The sequence below is a fragment of the Telmatherina bonti genome (assembly GCF_933228915.1).
Source record: "Telmatherina bonti genome assembly, chromosome: 4".
Taxonomy (NCBI): Eukaryota; Metazoa; Chordata; class Actinopteri; order Atheriniformes; family Telmatherinidae; genus Telmatherina; species Telmatherina bonti.
In genome coordinates this window covers 32,240,240-32,252,972 of record NC_136622.1, presented here as the reverse complement: position 1 = coordinate 32,252,972, position 12,733 = coordinate 32,240,240, and the positions used below count along the sequence as shown (strand labels likewise).

At 41.2% G+C, this 12,733-nt stretch overlaps 1 protein-coding gene across 1 annotated transcript; it reads right to left on the bottom strand.

Moving 5' to 3' along the window:
* Positions 1-665: 665 nt before the first annotated feature.
* scrt2 (scratch family zinc finger 2) lies at positions 666-4,892 on the bottom strand (the record flags this gene model as incomplete). The annotated part of the gene is made up of 2 exons (XM_079238887.1): positions 666-1,465; positions 4,733-4,892. The coding sequence occupies 2 exons, from the start codon at positions 4,890-4,892 to the stop codon at positions 666-668; spliced, it is 960 nt and encodes a 319-aa protein (XP_079095013.1).
* Between the last annotated feature and the right edge of the window lie 7,841 nt (positions 4,893-12,733).

The following is a 12,733-nucleotide window of genomic DNA, read 5'->3' as shown; positions in this document are numbered from 1 at the left end:
ATTTTCATAAAAAGTTCATGTTGGCAGTTGCAAAAGAATTCAATTCTTAGCAAATAAAAAGCAGCATAAAAATACAAGAGGTCATTTTGTCTCTAAAAAACAAAAGAACACTGTTAGTCCTTTTTTATGTTTTTTTTTTCCTTTTTTTGTTACTATTTCCTATAAAATATCAGGAATCTAAATATTATTACTATTGATATCAATATCATTATAGTCATTGATAAAAATTCACATGCCAGGCCTCATATATAATTGTGTTTGTGTGTGTTTTATGTGAGTGTGCATGTGCGAACATGAGTGCATTACTGTGTGTGTGTGTGTGTGTGTGAGACTGTCCATGTATTTGTGTATGTGAGCGTGTTGACATGCTCCCACATCCACGTGAGCACATGTTGCTGAAATGTGTACAACTATCATCTACAGTCTCTATTTGGGGGAAGGTTGTTTGATTGTATGTTTCTGTGGACGATTAGCTACTGTGCAGGGAAAAAAATCCAGCATCTTTTGAAATTGTCTTTGCCATAATCATTAGTTTCTTCACGTAATCTCAGTGAAAATATTGCTTTCTAAAAAAAGGGAAGAAAAAAGGCATGGAGGGCAGAGTGAACAGGGTTATTGGTTGCGAACCTACAACAGGGGTTCAGAATTAAGCTTCTTCCTCGTGGTTAGTTTTCTGATCCAGAGTCATCTTCGTCTGCAGAGCCCTTGAAGCAAGCTGACTCATAGTGCTTGTTCAGGTAGGACTTGAGAGCGAAGGTCTTATTGCAGCGCTTGCATCTGTAGTGCTTGAAGGCAGAGTGTGTTTGCATGTGGGCGCGGAGGTTTGAACGGTCAGCAAAGGCTTTGCCACAGTGGGCGCAGGCAAAGGGCTTCTCCCCCGTGTGGGAGCGCATGTGACCTTGCAGCAGCCACGGCCGACTGAAGGCCTTGCTGCACACGTCGCACTTGTGCTTGAGGTCGTGGGTGAGGATGTGCATTGCCAACGCCGGCATGGAAACGTACACTTTACCACAGGTAGGACACTTGCGGGCCATCTTGCTATCCAGGCTGCGGTGCGTCTGCTTGTGTCTGCTCAGGTTGGAGGAGGTGGCGTACGTCTTGCCGCACTCGTTGCAGGTGTGGCGAGGCACGCCGGCCCCCCTTTCCTGAACCCCGCCGTTTGCGCTGCTGCTTCTCGAGCCTCCCCCACGACTCTCCACGTCTCCCTTCCGCCTCGAGCGCCCGTCGGAGATGAAGAAGGCATCCATGGTGTAACCCTCGGCCAGGGCCTCCGATTCACCACTGTAGAAGCCGCTTGCTGTCATACCAGACTGCGGGCTGTCGGGGTGCTTCAGGTCGGGGTCGCAGTACTCCCCTCCGCTGCTCACCTGGGTGTACAGCGGGTCAGACACCGGCGAAGCCAACTTATGCTCCATCTTCTTCTCCCCCTGGTATACAGATGGCGTGATGTAATCCTGGATGTATCCTGGGTAAGAGACACGCAAACAGAGTTGGCCTGAGGTTGTGATGGATAAGGACACAGTGACATGCTTCTGATTACATGATTATAATGTTGGACGACTGCCCGTTTGTAAATGATGAAAGGGTGAGTGAGGGTGGCGCTGAACTCAGGTTTTACACACATCATTTCAGTGATGCGGGGAAACGTGACACACTCAGCTGTGTTTAGGAAGGTTGCAATTTCACAGTGACGATGAATAATAGCCCATCAAAGACATCTCTTGTGTAGGAAGACGGGAAGTAAAGCCCCTCTTGAATAAAACAGGCTCATTGATTAGTGCTAGCGTTTTAACATAAACCCTGTTTCACCTGATTTTTCAAGGTTTTCATCATTTATGTCTTTCTTTTTTTTTGCCACAAACAAACACATGTGTTGGACCAGACAAGAAGTAGGATTTTCTATTTTATCAAGACAATTTAAACACGATGCAGATTTAAGTGTCTGTAACAGGACAAAGCATGATTTCTGAGAGATATATTTCTCCTGGCATCATTTTTGTCCTTCCTCTCCCTCTGAAGCAGCTCATTGCCAGAGGAGTTAAAAGGCTTGCTGGCAGCTAAATGGGCCCAGACACAACTGAGGATATCTGGAGCTAAATACATACCAAAGGCTCTCTGCCTCCTGGGTTCATATTCTGGAGGTGCAAATGTAAAATGCGGTGCAACAAAAAAAAAAAAAAAACCTTTCTTGAGACAACTAGTGCATAACTCCAGCAATAAAAGCCCATTCCTGCACTGTGTGCAGCAAGCAGTGGAAATTAAGTATTGACTGCTTTTTAATGAAATTCAAAGTTTTGAACTGATCAATAGGCTATCATCTGTAAAATAGTGCAGCTGTTGAAGAGTCGAACGCCAGGGAAGCTGGAAATAATGCGAGGAACGGATCAAGTATCCACGACACACAATAATAGTTTATTGAGCTCAGTTTGCTTGAGGACTGATAATGTGAGCCATGGCATCAGGCATATTGTTTGTGAAGAGGGTCACCTGTCTTCAGCAGCGAGCAGGCTGAAGTACTGTCAAGAAACAAGCCATTAAGAAATCAGTACAAGAGCTCTCTTACTGGAGCTTCAGCGGTTTTCCTTCATACAGCCACTTTGTCACAGACATGACCATGACACCCAGGTCAGGGAAACAACACAGCTCTGCATGGCTTCACACTTTTAAACTCCACAGATGGTGTTTATCTGTAACAGAGCATCACTATCCTTCAGAAAGAAAATAAAAAACAAAAAAGCACACATCTGTCTTTGATTTATTTCCTTCAGGAAGAGGTAAACACATAAACGCTGCTGTTGCGAGCGGTTAAATCCACCTGTTTTACAGCCACATTACCAGCTACCATGAATGCATCTGAAGGGTCTTTGCATTGCATTCAACAAGGTGGCCTTTATTTTGCAGAGGATTTTAGCAACAAAGCCCACGCTGCACTATCACTTCACGCAGAGGTGTTTATATGTTTCAATTACCCAAGGTCAGACATGAAGCTCATCGTTCAGGACTCGTGCTGTATCAGCCTTTACAGCTCATAGACTCATTTCTATAATGCAAAGCAAGCATGTAATTAATGGACCCTCTCAGCCACCCCTCTTTGTTGTTCGACAGACACTCAAGTCAAATGTCTCCACAATGGGGGGAAAGAAAATCTCCCGGCACAGCAGAAGTGCTGATGTTAGGTGTTTTTTAGCCACGCTGAGTATTCTTTTATTTCCCCTTTTTTTTTCTTTTTGACTCAGCGTAAAAGGATCATTCTTTTGTTCACATTAAATGGTTTTCGTCAACATTAATATGGTGCCTTATTATTCTTTTGCTCTTTATATGATAATGCCTGTTTTTCCACGGTGTTGAACAATAGATTCAAGAACAATAGAGTGTGACAACATTATACTAATGGATTGTTAAAGGATCATTTAAAAATAAAAATAAAAAAATCTGCTCCACAAAGACTTAATGAGATTCAGTCCAAGTTTTAAAGATGTGCTTTGTGGAAATGTACAATTATTAGCAGAGCCTTAAGTATTTCTTGTTTTAGTCTCTTGAACAAGAAAAACAAGAAAACTTTAGTTAAATCCATGAATCCTGTTCCTTTAAATGTCACCTTGTTAGAGACGCGGTGGAATAACAGGTGGCTATCATCGTCAACATTTATCCATGGACTGCCGAGCCTCTCTCGCTGTGAAAACGTCTGAAGAAATCACAACAAAGGCTCACATATGGCCCTCTAAACGTGGCCACAAAATGGAAGCGACAGCTTAAAGCAGACTGTGAAAGTGAAGGTCGCCTCTCAGCTCTGACGGGGAGCTTAGCGTGGCCAGTCGGGGTGTTTGACCACAGTGCAGCTATGTGCCTTTCTTCGTGTTTACTGTACAGCCTCAGTCACGTGATCAGCCTCATTGCTGCCCCAAGCATTTTTCGTCTCCTTATTCTCCTTCCCTTTACCATCCCTTCAGCCCAGCTCCCCGCCTCCCTCCTGGCTTAACTCTACAGTGTGTTGATGTCTCTTGTGGCGGCAATAGGCCTGCATGGCTGAAACTCTAACCCCTGCTAGTTTTCAAATGCCCGGAAGGAAGAGAAAGATGTAGTGGAGCGATGGGGGTGGGGAGACTGTGTGCATGCTCCATTTGGATGGGAAGAGGGGGGCAAAGGGAGGATCGGACCATGATGGGAACTCAAGGACAATAACAGCTAAGGACAAATGTATCATCTGATACTCATCTCTCATATTCATGAATTTTTTAGTCCACATGATGACCAGATATCGTCAGCAGGCGCGTGTTCAGCGAACACAGGGTTGGCGCAGTCATACATATACGTAACGGGAGCTTCTCCTGATTAGACACACGTTTTGTTCTCTATTTACATAAACTAATCCGCGGCTGTGACCTGAATTGTGTCTGTCCTTCACTGGAGTCAAAAAACAAAAGTCTAGGAGCACAGTGATGGGGGTGGGGTGCCTCTGGAGGGGATTATTTTGGATCTTGGAAAAAAAAAAAAAAAGAATCAAAAACCCTCTTTCCGCATGTAACATGTCACTGTAATGTACACACCATCAGATTGTTATTGGCTGACTCAAAAGAAAAAAAATCTCACCCGACAAGACGAAATACAACAAAACAAAACAAAAGAGGGCACCATCTGTGTGGAAATGTCAGGCATGCTGAAATCAGCACCGGAGCTGTTTACAGGCACATCTTTAACTGGAGCGGCGCACACTGGAGGCATGTTAACTCACCATTTTCGCTAAGACGAACCCCGAGGCTGGTCACCGAGTCTGTGATGGAGCGTGCAAAAGTGAACGAGTCATCCAGGTGGTGATGATGATTGGAGTTGGCCACATTGGACGAAGAGAAATCATCAAGCTTGATCTTCTTCACCAAAAATGAGCGGGGCATGTTTCAGTGGATAAAAACACAGAGCTGAGAAAAACGCATGAGAGAAAATAAAAGACCCTCTGAGGAAGCACACAAGCGGGGCTGGCTTGACGGTAATCCTGGTGGTTAATGTGGTCAAAAACATAAGACAAGAAAGAAAATGGAAACCGGTGGAGAACAAGGCTGACGGCAATGCTGTGTGATTCTCTCTGGTTCCCCCAGCTTCCCCCGGAAAAATAAAAAAATAAAAAATAAAAGCGATCCTGTTCAGCACTGGATAGCTCCTGTGATGCAGCAGGCTTAAGGGACCAGTGAGGAAGAGAAGAGATGGAGACAGACAGAGAGAGGAGGGAGAGAGAGAGACTGTCAGACTAGCTGAGATCAGCAATCACGCCAGCCTTTATATGGGGCACAGGCAGTGGAAGATCAGGTGGTGCTGCGAAATGGAGCTGCTTAGCTTTAATCCATCAAATGTCCCCGGGGACACACATCAAATTACTACTGAACCGTCTGTGCATTCGCACACAGACAGAGGAAAAAGAACACAGCCAGACCCCCACTGCCACCCCCCCCCCCACCCCTCTTCCTCCCCTACTGCTCCCCCTCCTCCTCCCTTCCCCTCCTCCTTTCACCCCGCTTATGCTCCGTGCTCGGAGGAGGAGTAAAAGAGATGGGCAGACAATGGAGATGTGGATGAGAGCACACTCGGTGTCCTGTCCCCCATTGTCTTCAGATGAAGTGGCACAGTTTATGTTTGTCTTGTACCGGCTCTGCCTCCCACAAGTCATCTCCGTTGCCTCAAACAGCCTCAGATCTTTCCATGCAGTGGAAACACTGCACTGTACTCCAATACCGAGAGCCGGCATACAGCACAGGAGAGGTTATCAGAGCGTCTGGGAGCGCTGGACCTTTTTTTTTTTTTCCTCTTTAAAGCTGTGCTGGATTCCAGCACTGTTGACAAGCCAGCTACAGGGAAGTACTAGGGCTGCACAGCTCAGCTTTTCTGCCTCCCTCCCTCCCTCCCCATTACCGCTGCACAGATGTGTGTCCTGCCATGCGTGGCAGCGAATTATCTCATTAATTAATTACATCTTTTTTGATTAGGGTGAAATCCAGAATTAGATCCATGCTCAGTAAATTGGCCACATATATCTGGGTAGGTTTGTATTTGTGTAAATTCATTAGCCGCTGTGTGATTTTACATTACATAGTTGTTTTTTGTTTTTTTTTGTTTTGTTTTGTTTTGTTTTTTTCAAAGTATTCGCTGGAATATTTACACAGAGGAAGAAATTTGGCAGTGTCAAACGAAACTACAATGATGCACCTGTTTGATTCACTATCAACAGGAAACACTTATGCCACTTGTATCACTCATCTGACTAACTTACTTTATTAATTACATTATATTTGCTCTTTTTGGGAAAAATTGTTGCCTTTGTTTCTGTTTTCTTGACAGCAGAACACATTAGAGAGAGTAATAGAGAGCTGAACAACTGTTCAGATTTGTTTTACATGTGTTTATCATGATAATGACAGAAAAAAAAGTGATTAATCTTTGTAATAGGTGATAATGTGAGTTTAATCTCTCTAGATATCAGGCTGACATTCTGGGAGCCCTCAGATGAATTTCACCTCCTGTATGGACCATTGTTTGTGCATTTAAGTATACAAAAGACCTCTGTAACGAAGATACACATCTCCTGTAATCTATAAGAGGGTGAGCAGCTCTCCTGTGAGCAGAGGACTCATTCAGAAGCCTTGTGGATCTGTGTGACCACTCTTCTCATGCACAAGTCTTCATAAATTTCTCCCATGAAGACTCACACCAAAACAACAATGCCAAAAATGTTTCTGATTGGTTGTCTGAAAATATTTACAGATCTCCAGAATTCTGACAGGATTTCTTCAGACTGATCTTTTGGTTCTTGGTGACTTGATTCAGAAACTTTAATTGACCTTTTAAACTCTAAAGTCTCCATATTTGGGAATGTTGAAAACAGAAGACCAAACTGTCTCCATTTTGCTGGAGACCTTGCCGGGACTTTTAGGACTAAAACCTGTTTAACTTGTCCGTCTCCATTTTCTCAGAGTTTGCCTTCGTAGAGATAATGTTCACATATTATCCTGTGATTTGATAGAGATTTAGAGTTACTGCTGCATCATTTCAAAGAGATTTCCAGGTTCACCCTGAATGTGTGGGGGGGGGTTTGTGTTGGTTTTAGGCAACCCAGAAACATTTTTCATTTGTATTAGGTGCCATATTTATTCATTCTTTCCCTGCAACGCAAATGCAGATTTTTACACATCTGTACATGTTTAAAACTAGACCATGTGGTTGTGTGAGCTGTTCTTATTTCATTATAAATATGCAGTTTTCAAACAGAGGCCTAAATAAAGGCACAGAGCTGTTGGAGAATCTTGTATTCATACTGTCATTGTCTTATTTATTTTTCCTTTTAGTTCCTTTATTAGCTCTTTACCGCAGCGATGGGTGGATAAGTTTGCTTCTTACACCAGTGCTGTGTAGTTGTGTATATCACCAGAAAGCTGAAATTCCTGTAAGGCAATTGATGCAAATGATTTTACAATACCGCGATGGCAGCAAACAATCAAAACAAAAAAAAACAAAAAAAATCATGAAACTAAAGCATCTCACCAAAACATTAATAGGAAATCCACTGATTGAAATGATACTTGCTAACATGTTGTTGTATTGTCAAACAGTTCCGACAGTCTCATTCAATACGACTAAAAAAATAGTATATTATGTTTACACGTGTAGCCGGCTGCTCCTCTACCATGTATTCTCTGTACTAAGGCCTGTTTGCATTAGAGCTGCACAATATATCGTTAGAGCATCATCATGGCCATGTATGAGTGTGCACTAGTCACATTTCATGTCCTGTAGTGTAGGAAGCAAATTAACTCATGTTCATTTGTCCATCTGTCTGTTTACGACCTGCAGACGTGGATGGGGAGTCTGTCCATTTTTACCTTCACAGTGACTCCTGTGCAGGCAGTACTAAAGGAAACTTGATGAAACAAAACCTTTATTCAGGTCAGAGCCCAATAAATGCAAGCAAACAAAAAGAATGAATCTCAAATACTGACACAAACTATACAAAAATAATAAATCTCAAATACTGACACAAACTATACAAAAATAATAAATCTCAAATACTGACACAAACTATACAAAAAGAATGAATCTAAAATACTGATACAAACCATAAATGCAACATTTAAGTAGTCAAAAAGAGGAAAAATCAGTGCAGGTTCACTGTCACTGTCAACAAGGTGGCAAGTCATCTGTTGAATATTCCCGTGTTGTTTTTAAATGGCAATATGTATCACAGGGTTAGAAAAAATAGCAAGTTTTTCCCCAATATTGTGCAGCCCTAGTGTGCATCCAAACATTATGGATGCAAAACTGCTGTTTCAGAGAAAAAAAGCCTCTGAGTTTTATGTCAACAGGCTTTTTTTTCACATTAAGAATTTTTAGAAATACGTTTAGGAAAGATTGCATAAAAGATAGTCCTTGTGCTATTGGTGTGAAATTTTCAAGTATCACTGTGTAAGACATCAGCTGCAGACTCAATATGTTTTTAAATATAACTACACAACTACAGTCTCTTTTAAAAACAGATTTTTTAATGAATCTGTTCAGATATCTGATACTTTTAGTAACGCTGAGTGAAAAAGTAGTGTTACCTTTCAAGACAAAGTTGTTTTTTTTTTTACTTTACTCTGAATGGGAGGAAGTTAAAAATCATGTCCAACTTGCATATTAAGTTGTATATAAAGTTAAAAATGTTGTATGTCCTCCTGCCTTGAAATTAAGGCACGTTTGGATTTTCCAAGTCATTTTCACACTCCTGAAGCTGTGTCTGAATGTGGTTCGAGGTGTTGTTGATCTTCTCCTTTGTGCCCTCTCACCCAAGTCACTCTAAATCATCCTTGCCACTAAGAGTGACCCTGTAGCTCTGGACACGACAGGAGTTGAGAGGGGACATTGTTAAATCAGAGTGCTGAGGATTTATCACAATATGTGATTGTACATAACAGGACAAGTTGACGTTGTTGTCACCGGGCCAGGCGCGTGTTGCACAGGCAAGGACAACATAGGTCATGGGAACAGGCGGAAAGGAAGAGCAAAAGAGCTTTTTTTTTCTCTCTCTTTTGCTGCTGTTTTGTTTTGTTTTTTAATGTGCCTCTTTTAATAAACAGTTCTCTATCCAGTAGACAAGTTACATAATATAATCACTTCTGGCCTTTTTTAAATTTTTTTTTTTTTTTTTATTGCATTCAGTTTCACTACTTGTGTTATATTTGTGTCAAAGCAGAGATCATGACTCGTTCATGGGGACTAATCCTTGTAGCTTCTTAGTTAGGCTTCAGATTTGATGCTACAGAGCAGAGAGGTTAAATGAACAATGAACCTTCCTTGACTTCTATTGACCTTTTACAGCAGCTCCTCAAACCTGCAGGCTATATCTTCCTGAACTACAGTTCACCTTCGCCAGAAGCTCTTTGAATGATGCAGCAGAGCACATCCAGTTTGCCTCTTTAGGTTAACTGAGGAAATACTTTGCCACTGATAGGAGGGGATAGACTAAAACTGAGACTTAATGTTTTTTTTGTGGAGTATTTTTATGCTGATTATGTTTCTGTTGATCCATTATTCAACTTTAATACGCAGCTGGGCTTCCGGGAGGCAATAAAAACATTGTTTTGATATGACTTCAGCTTTTCTCATGTGTAAAAAAAACAAAAAAGTCTGAACATTTTGCTTGCTAAATTAAAAAAAATGCAAAGAATTTCAGCTTATGCCTCCAAAAAACTGTAGATCTTCAGCATTCCTGGCATTTATGCATAATAATGTGCAGCTCAAGCTTGAGTATTTTACTGTTCTTAAAGCCTTTACAGACGAATATTTTGTCTGTATAATTTGCACTGCAATATTTTTTATTGAATCTTCATTGGGAACAATCACATTACTGGCAAAATTCCATCCAGCAATTTTATTTTTCCAACTAATGTAGATTTCTCCTAATGTTCGCATCCGACACACACAACCAATCAGTCAGAGAAGACGCCTTGACAGCGTTACCAGAGCCATTTGCAGGCCATCCCAGTGACCTTCCACTGGTAATGCTAAAAGGAAATAAAAGATTTACCTCAAACATACATATAATCTCTGGTCCAGTTGAATATGCAACTTGAAATTGCTTCTCTGCTTTGTCAAAGCTGGTGCTAGCTGGTTAAACAGAGCCTCAAATTTTCTGACAAACACCCTAAAGTACATCCTGAAGGGGTTGTAGTACAGCTCCAGCTCTTAGGCTAACCAATTAAACTTCTCCTCTCTTTTCTAGAATAAGACGTACCCAGTGGGAACTTGTTTCCTTTTCTTCTTTTGTCAGCATCAGCATAATATTGTCGTCACTAAGGATGTGTATTGGAAAGAATCTGGCGATACGATTCGTATCACAATACAGAGGCAACAATATGATATATCATGATTTTTCTTTACTACAATTTAATGTTAAGAAAACTGTAACAAGATAGTAAACACTCAAAGCTGCTAAATCCTTGATGTCAGATCACTTAATAGGAACAGAGGGATCTGCATTTCAATACCCAATCAATAAAAACGCTTGCTCTTTATGTACAAGACGAATAAAGAAATTAATTTCTGCCTCGTCGGCAAAGATCAGTTTTTAAGTTAAAAAAAAATATGTAGTGTTTTTAAATATCAACATTATATTGTCACACAAAATACTGCGATATGTTTATATTTTCTTAATTCAGTTCAATTCAGCTATATTTGTACAGCGCTACTTCCCAACAATGTTGTCACAGGGCACTTTACTTACACGAATCAACATGCACATCATTTCACGCCAATTCATACATATCCTATAATAGAACAACCCTGGCCATCGCTTGATGTGAGTTTGTTTTAGAATCTCCATCATTTCTTCACAATTTTTTATTGGACTTGGTGTGAATAGACAAAAAGTTGATATTTCACCTCCAAATTATTTGCAGCTTCATGTTATATATTTGCATCGGTTTTAGTGTTTAAAGGTGTTTTGTCTTTTCTGTTGACAAAGTGCACACACAGATTTCAGCAGGTTGTAGAGCTTTCCATGCTGTCAACTTTGTTGATTTCCCAATAAACCGTAAAAGTACATTTTTAAATATAAATAAATAAACTCTTTATGACATGTGGGCAGTTTTAGTCCTTTTGCAAATGAAGCTCACAAGTAAAGATATAAGTTCCTTTTCAGTGCCAGTAAAAACTGGAAATGGGGACGCATTCATGTCAAAAACAGACATTAATTTTGCCAAGTCAAAACAGGAACAACCGGCGCATCTATGCAAACATTTTCAATTTTCTGACACTTTCTTTGATTCATTGTTGCTTTATTTTATTCAGGTTTGCTTTTAAACTTCAGTTCCAGCAGGCAGCTTCAGCTTAGAGGTGAGATGCAGAAAACAAGGAGTTTTGCCTGAAACATTTCTCTGACAGCTTTTTTTTCAGATTTTTTCCATGTCGTCTTCCTCCTGATCTCTCTGGTCCACTTATGGACACCTCCCCCCAAGTCTCCCACTAACATGTGGTCACCGCCTCAGGATGTTACCACCCCCCACCCCCCCCCCACCCCCCCCCCCCCCCCCACCCCCCCTACGGAGCTCTAGGAATGATTTTTACTCCACTGTAGTGGACAAGGATGTAAAAACCTCTGCTCTGGTCAGAGGAGAAGAAGCTGTAATACAATCAGCCTTATTAAAGTTCTGAATCACCCTCCAGGGTTGTGGAGATGACTTGGCTGCCCAAATGAAGGAAATCAGTCTAGTTGATTTGCAGCTTCACACGTCAGACACCACTTCCAATTACCCCTGCTACCCCAGACCCAAACTCTTTAATAATTACACTTTCAGTAATTAAGACACCAGACTTACTTAAAGAATTACCAAAAGAAAAACATCATTTTCATTTAGATCCACATGCTGCAACCTGACTCTGAAAGGTTGCATATGAGGCACTGCTTACATAAAGACACCCTCAGCTTATTGGGCTGGGGGAAAAGAAGCTAAAAGTCCATTAAGAGCATTCATCTATAATTCACCTCACTCTTGCTTACAGGGTCGCATCAGGGAGTCTTTTTTAAGCTGTTACAGTGGGAAGTCTATTGAACACGAGCTGCTGCTTTTGTAAAACAGAACACAAACTGGTTTTTAAAGCAACAAGTATTTTTTCTTATAAAAATTAATTTTTTAGTTTTCTTGCCGCTATTACGCAGGAATTTCTTGCACAAAAACCTGACAGTGATGAAACATAGATGAGTGAAGGTCATGAAACAAGTATTTAAGCATCACACAGCCTAACATGGACTCTGAAAGGACCTTAACTGCCATTGCATTGCAGTCATACTGTATCTAATGCTGTTTGGCAGATAGTTCAGTGTATCACTCATGCCCTATTTGGCTTGTGTTGCCTGTTGTCCTGTATGAATCTCGGAGCGTGTGTGCATTTGTTGTCCACAGGCAACTGTTCAGTAAATAGGGCAATTAAGTGTGAAAAGCAGAAAGGAGCTAGCATGTTCCTATCTCTTTGGTGAGGGAGATAATTTATGCTAATAACATCTCTACTGCTCAAGCTGCCCAAAAATGATAGCAGACCCTTTTGGCTTCAGAAGAATCTTTTCATCCTCTTGGAGGAAAAAAAAAAGTGGTTTCTCAACACCTTGCAAATAAGACAGCTGTGTGGCAGTGAATGGATCTCTCTCCCTCTCTCTCTCTGCCTTTCATCCCCAGATGATAATCTTTTCTCCTTCTCTGTCTTGTATGGTGCATGT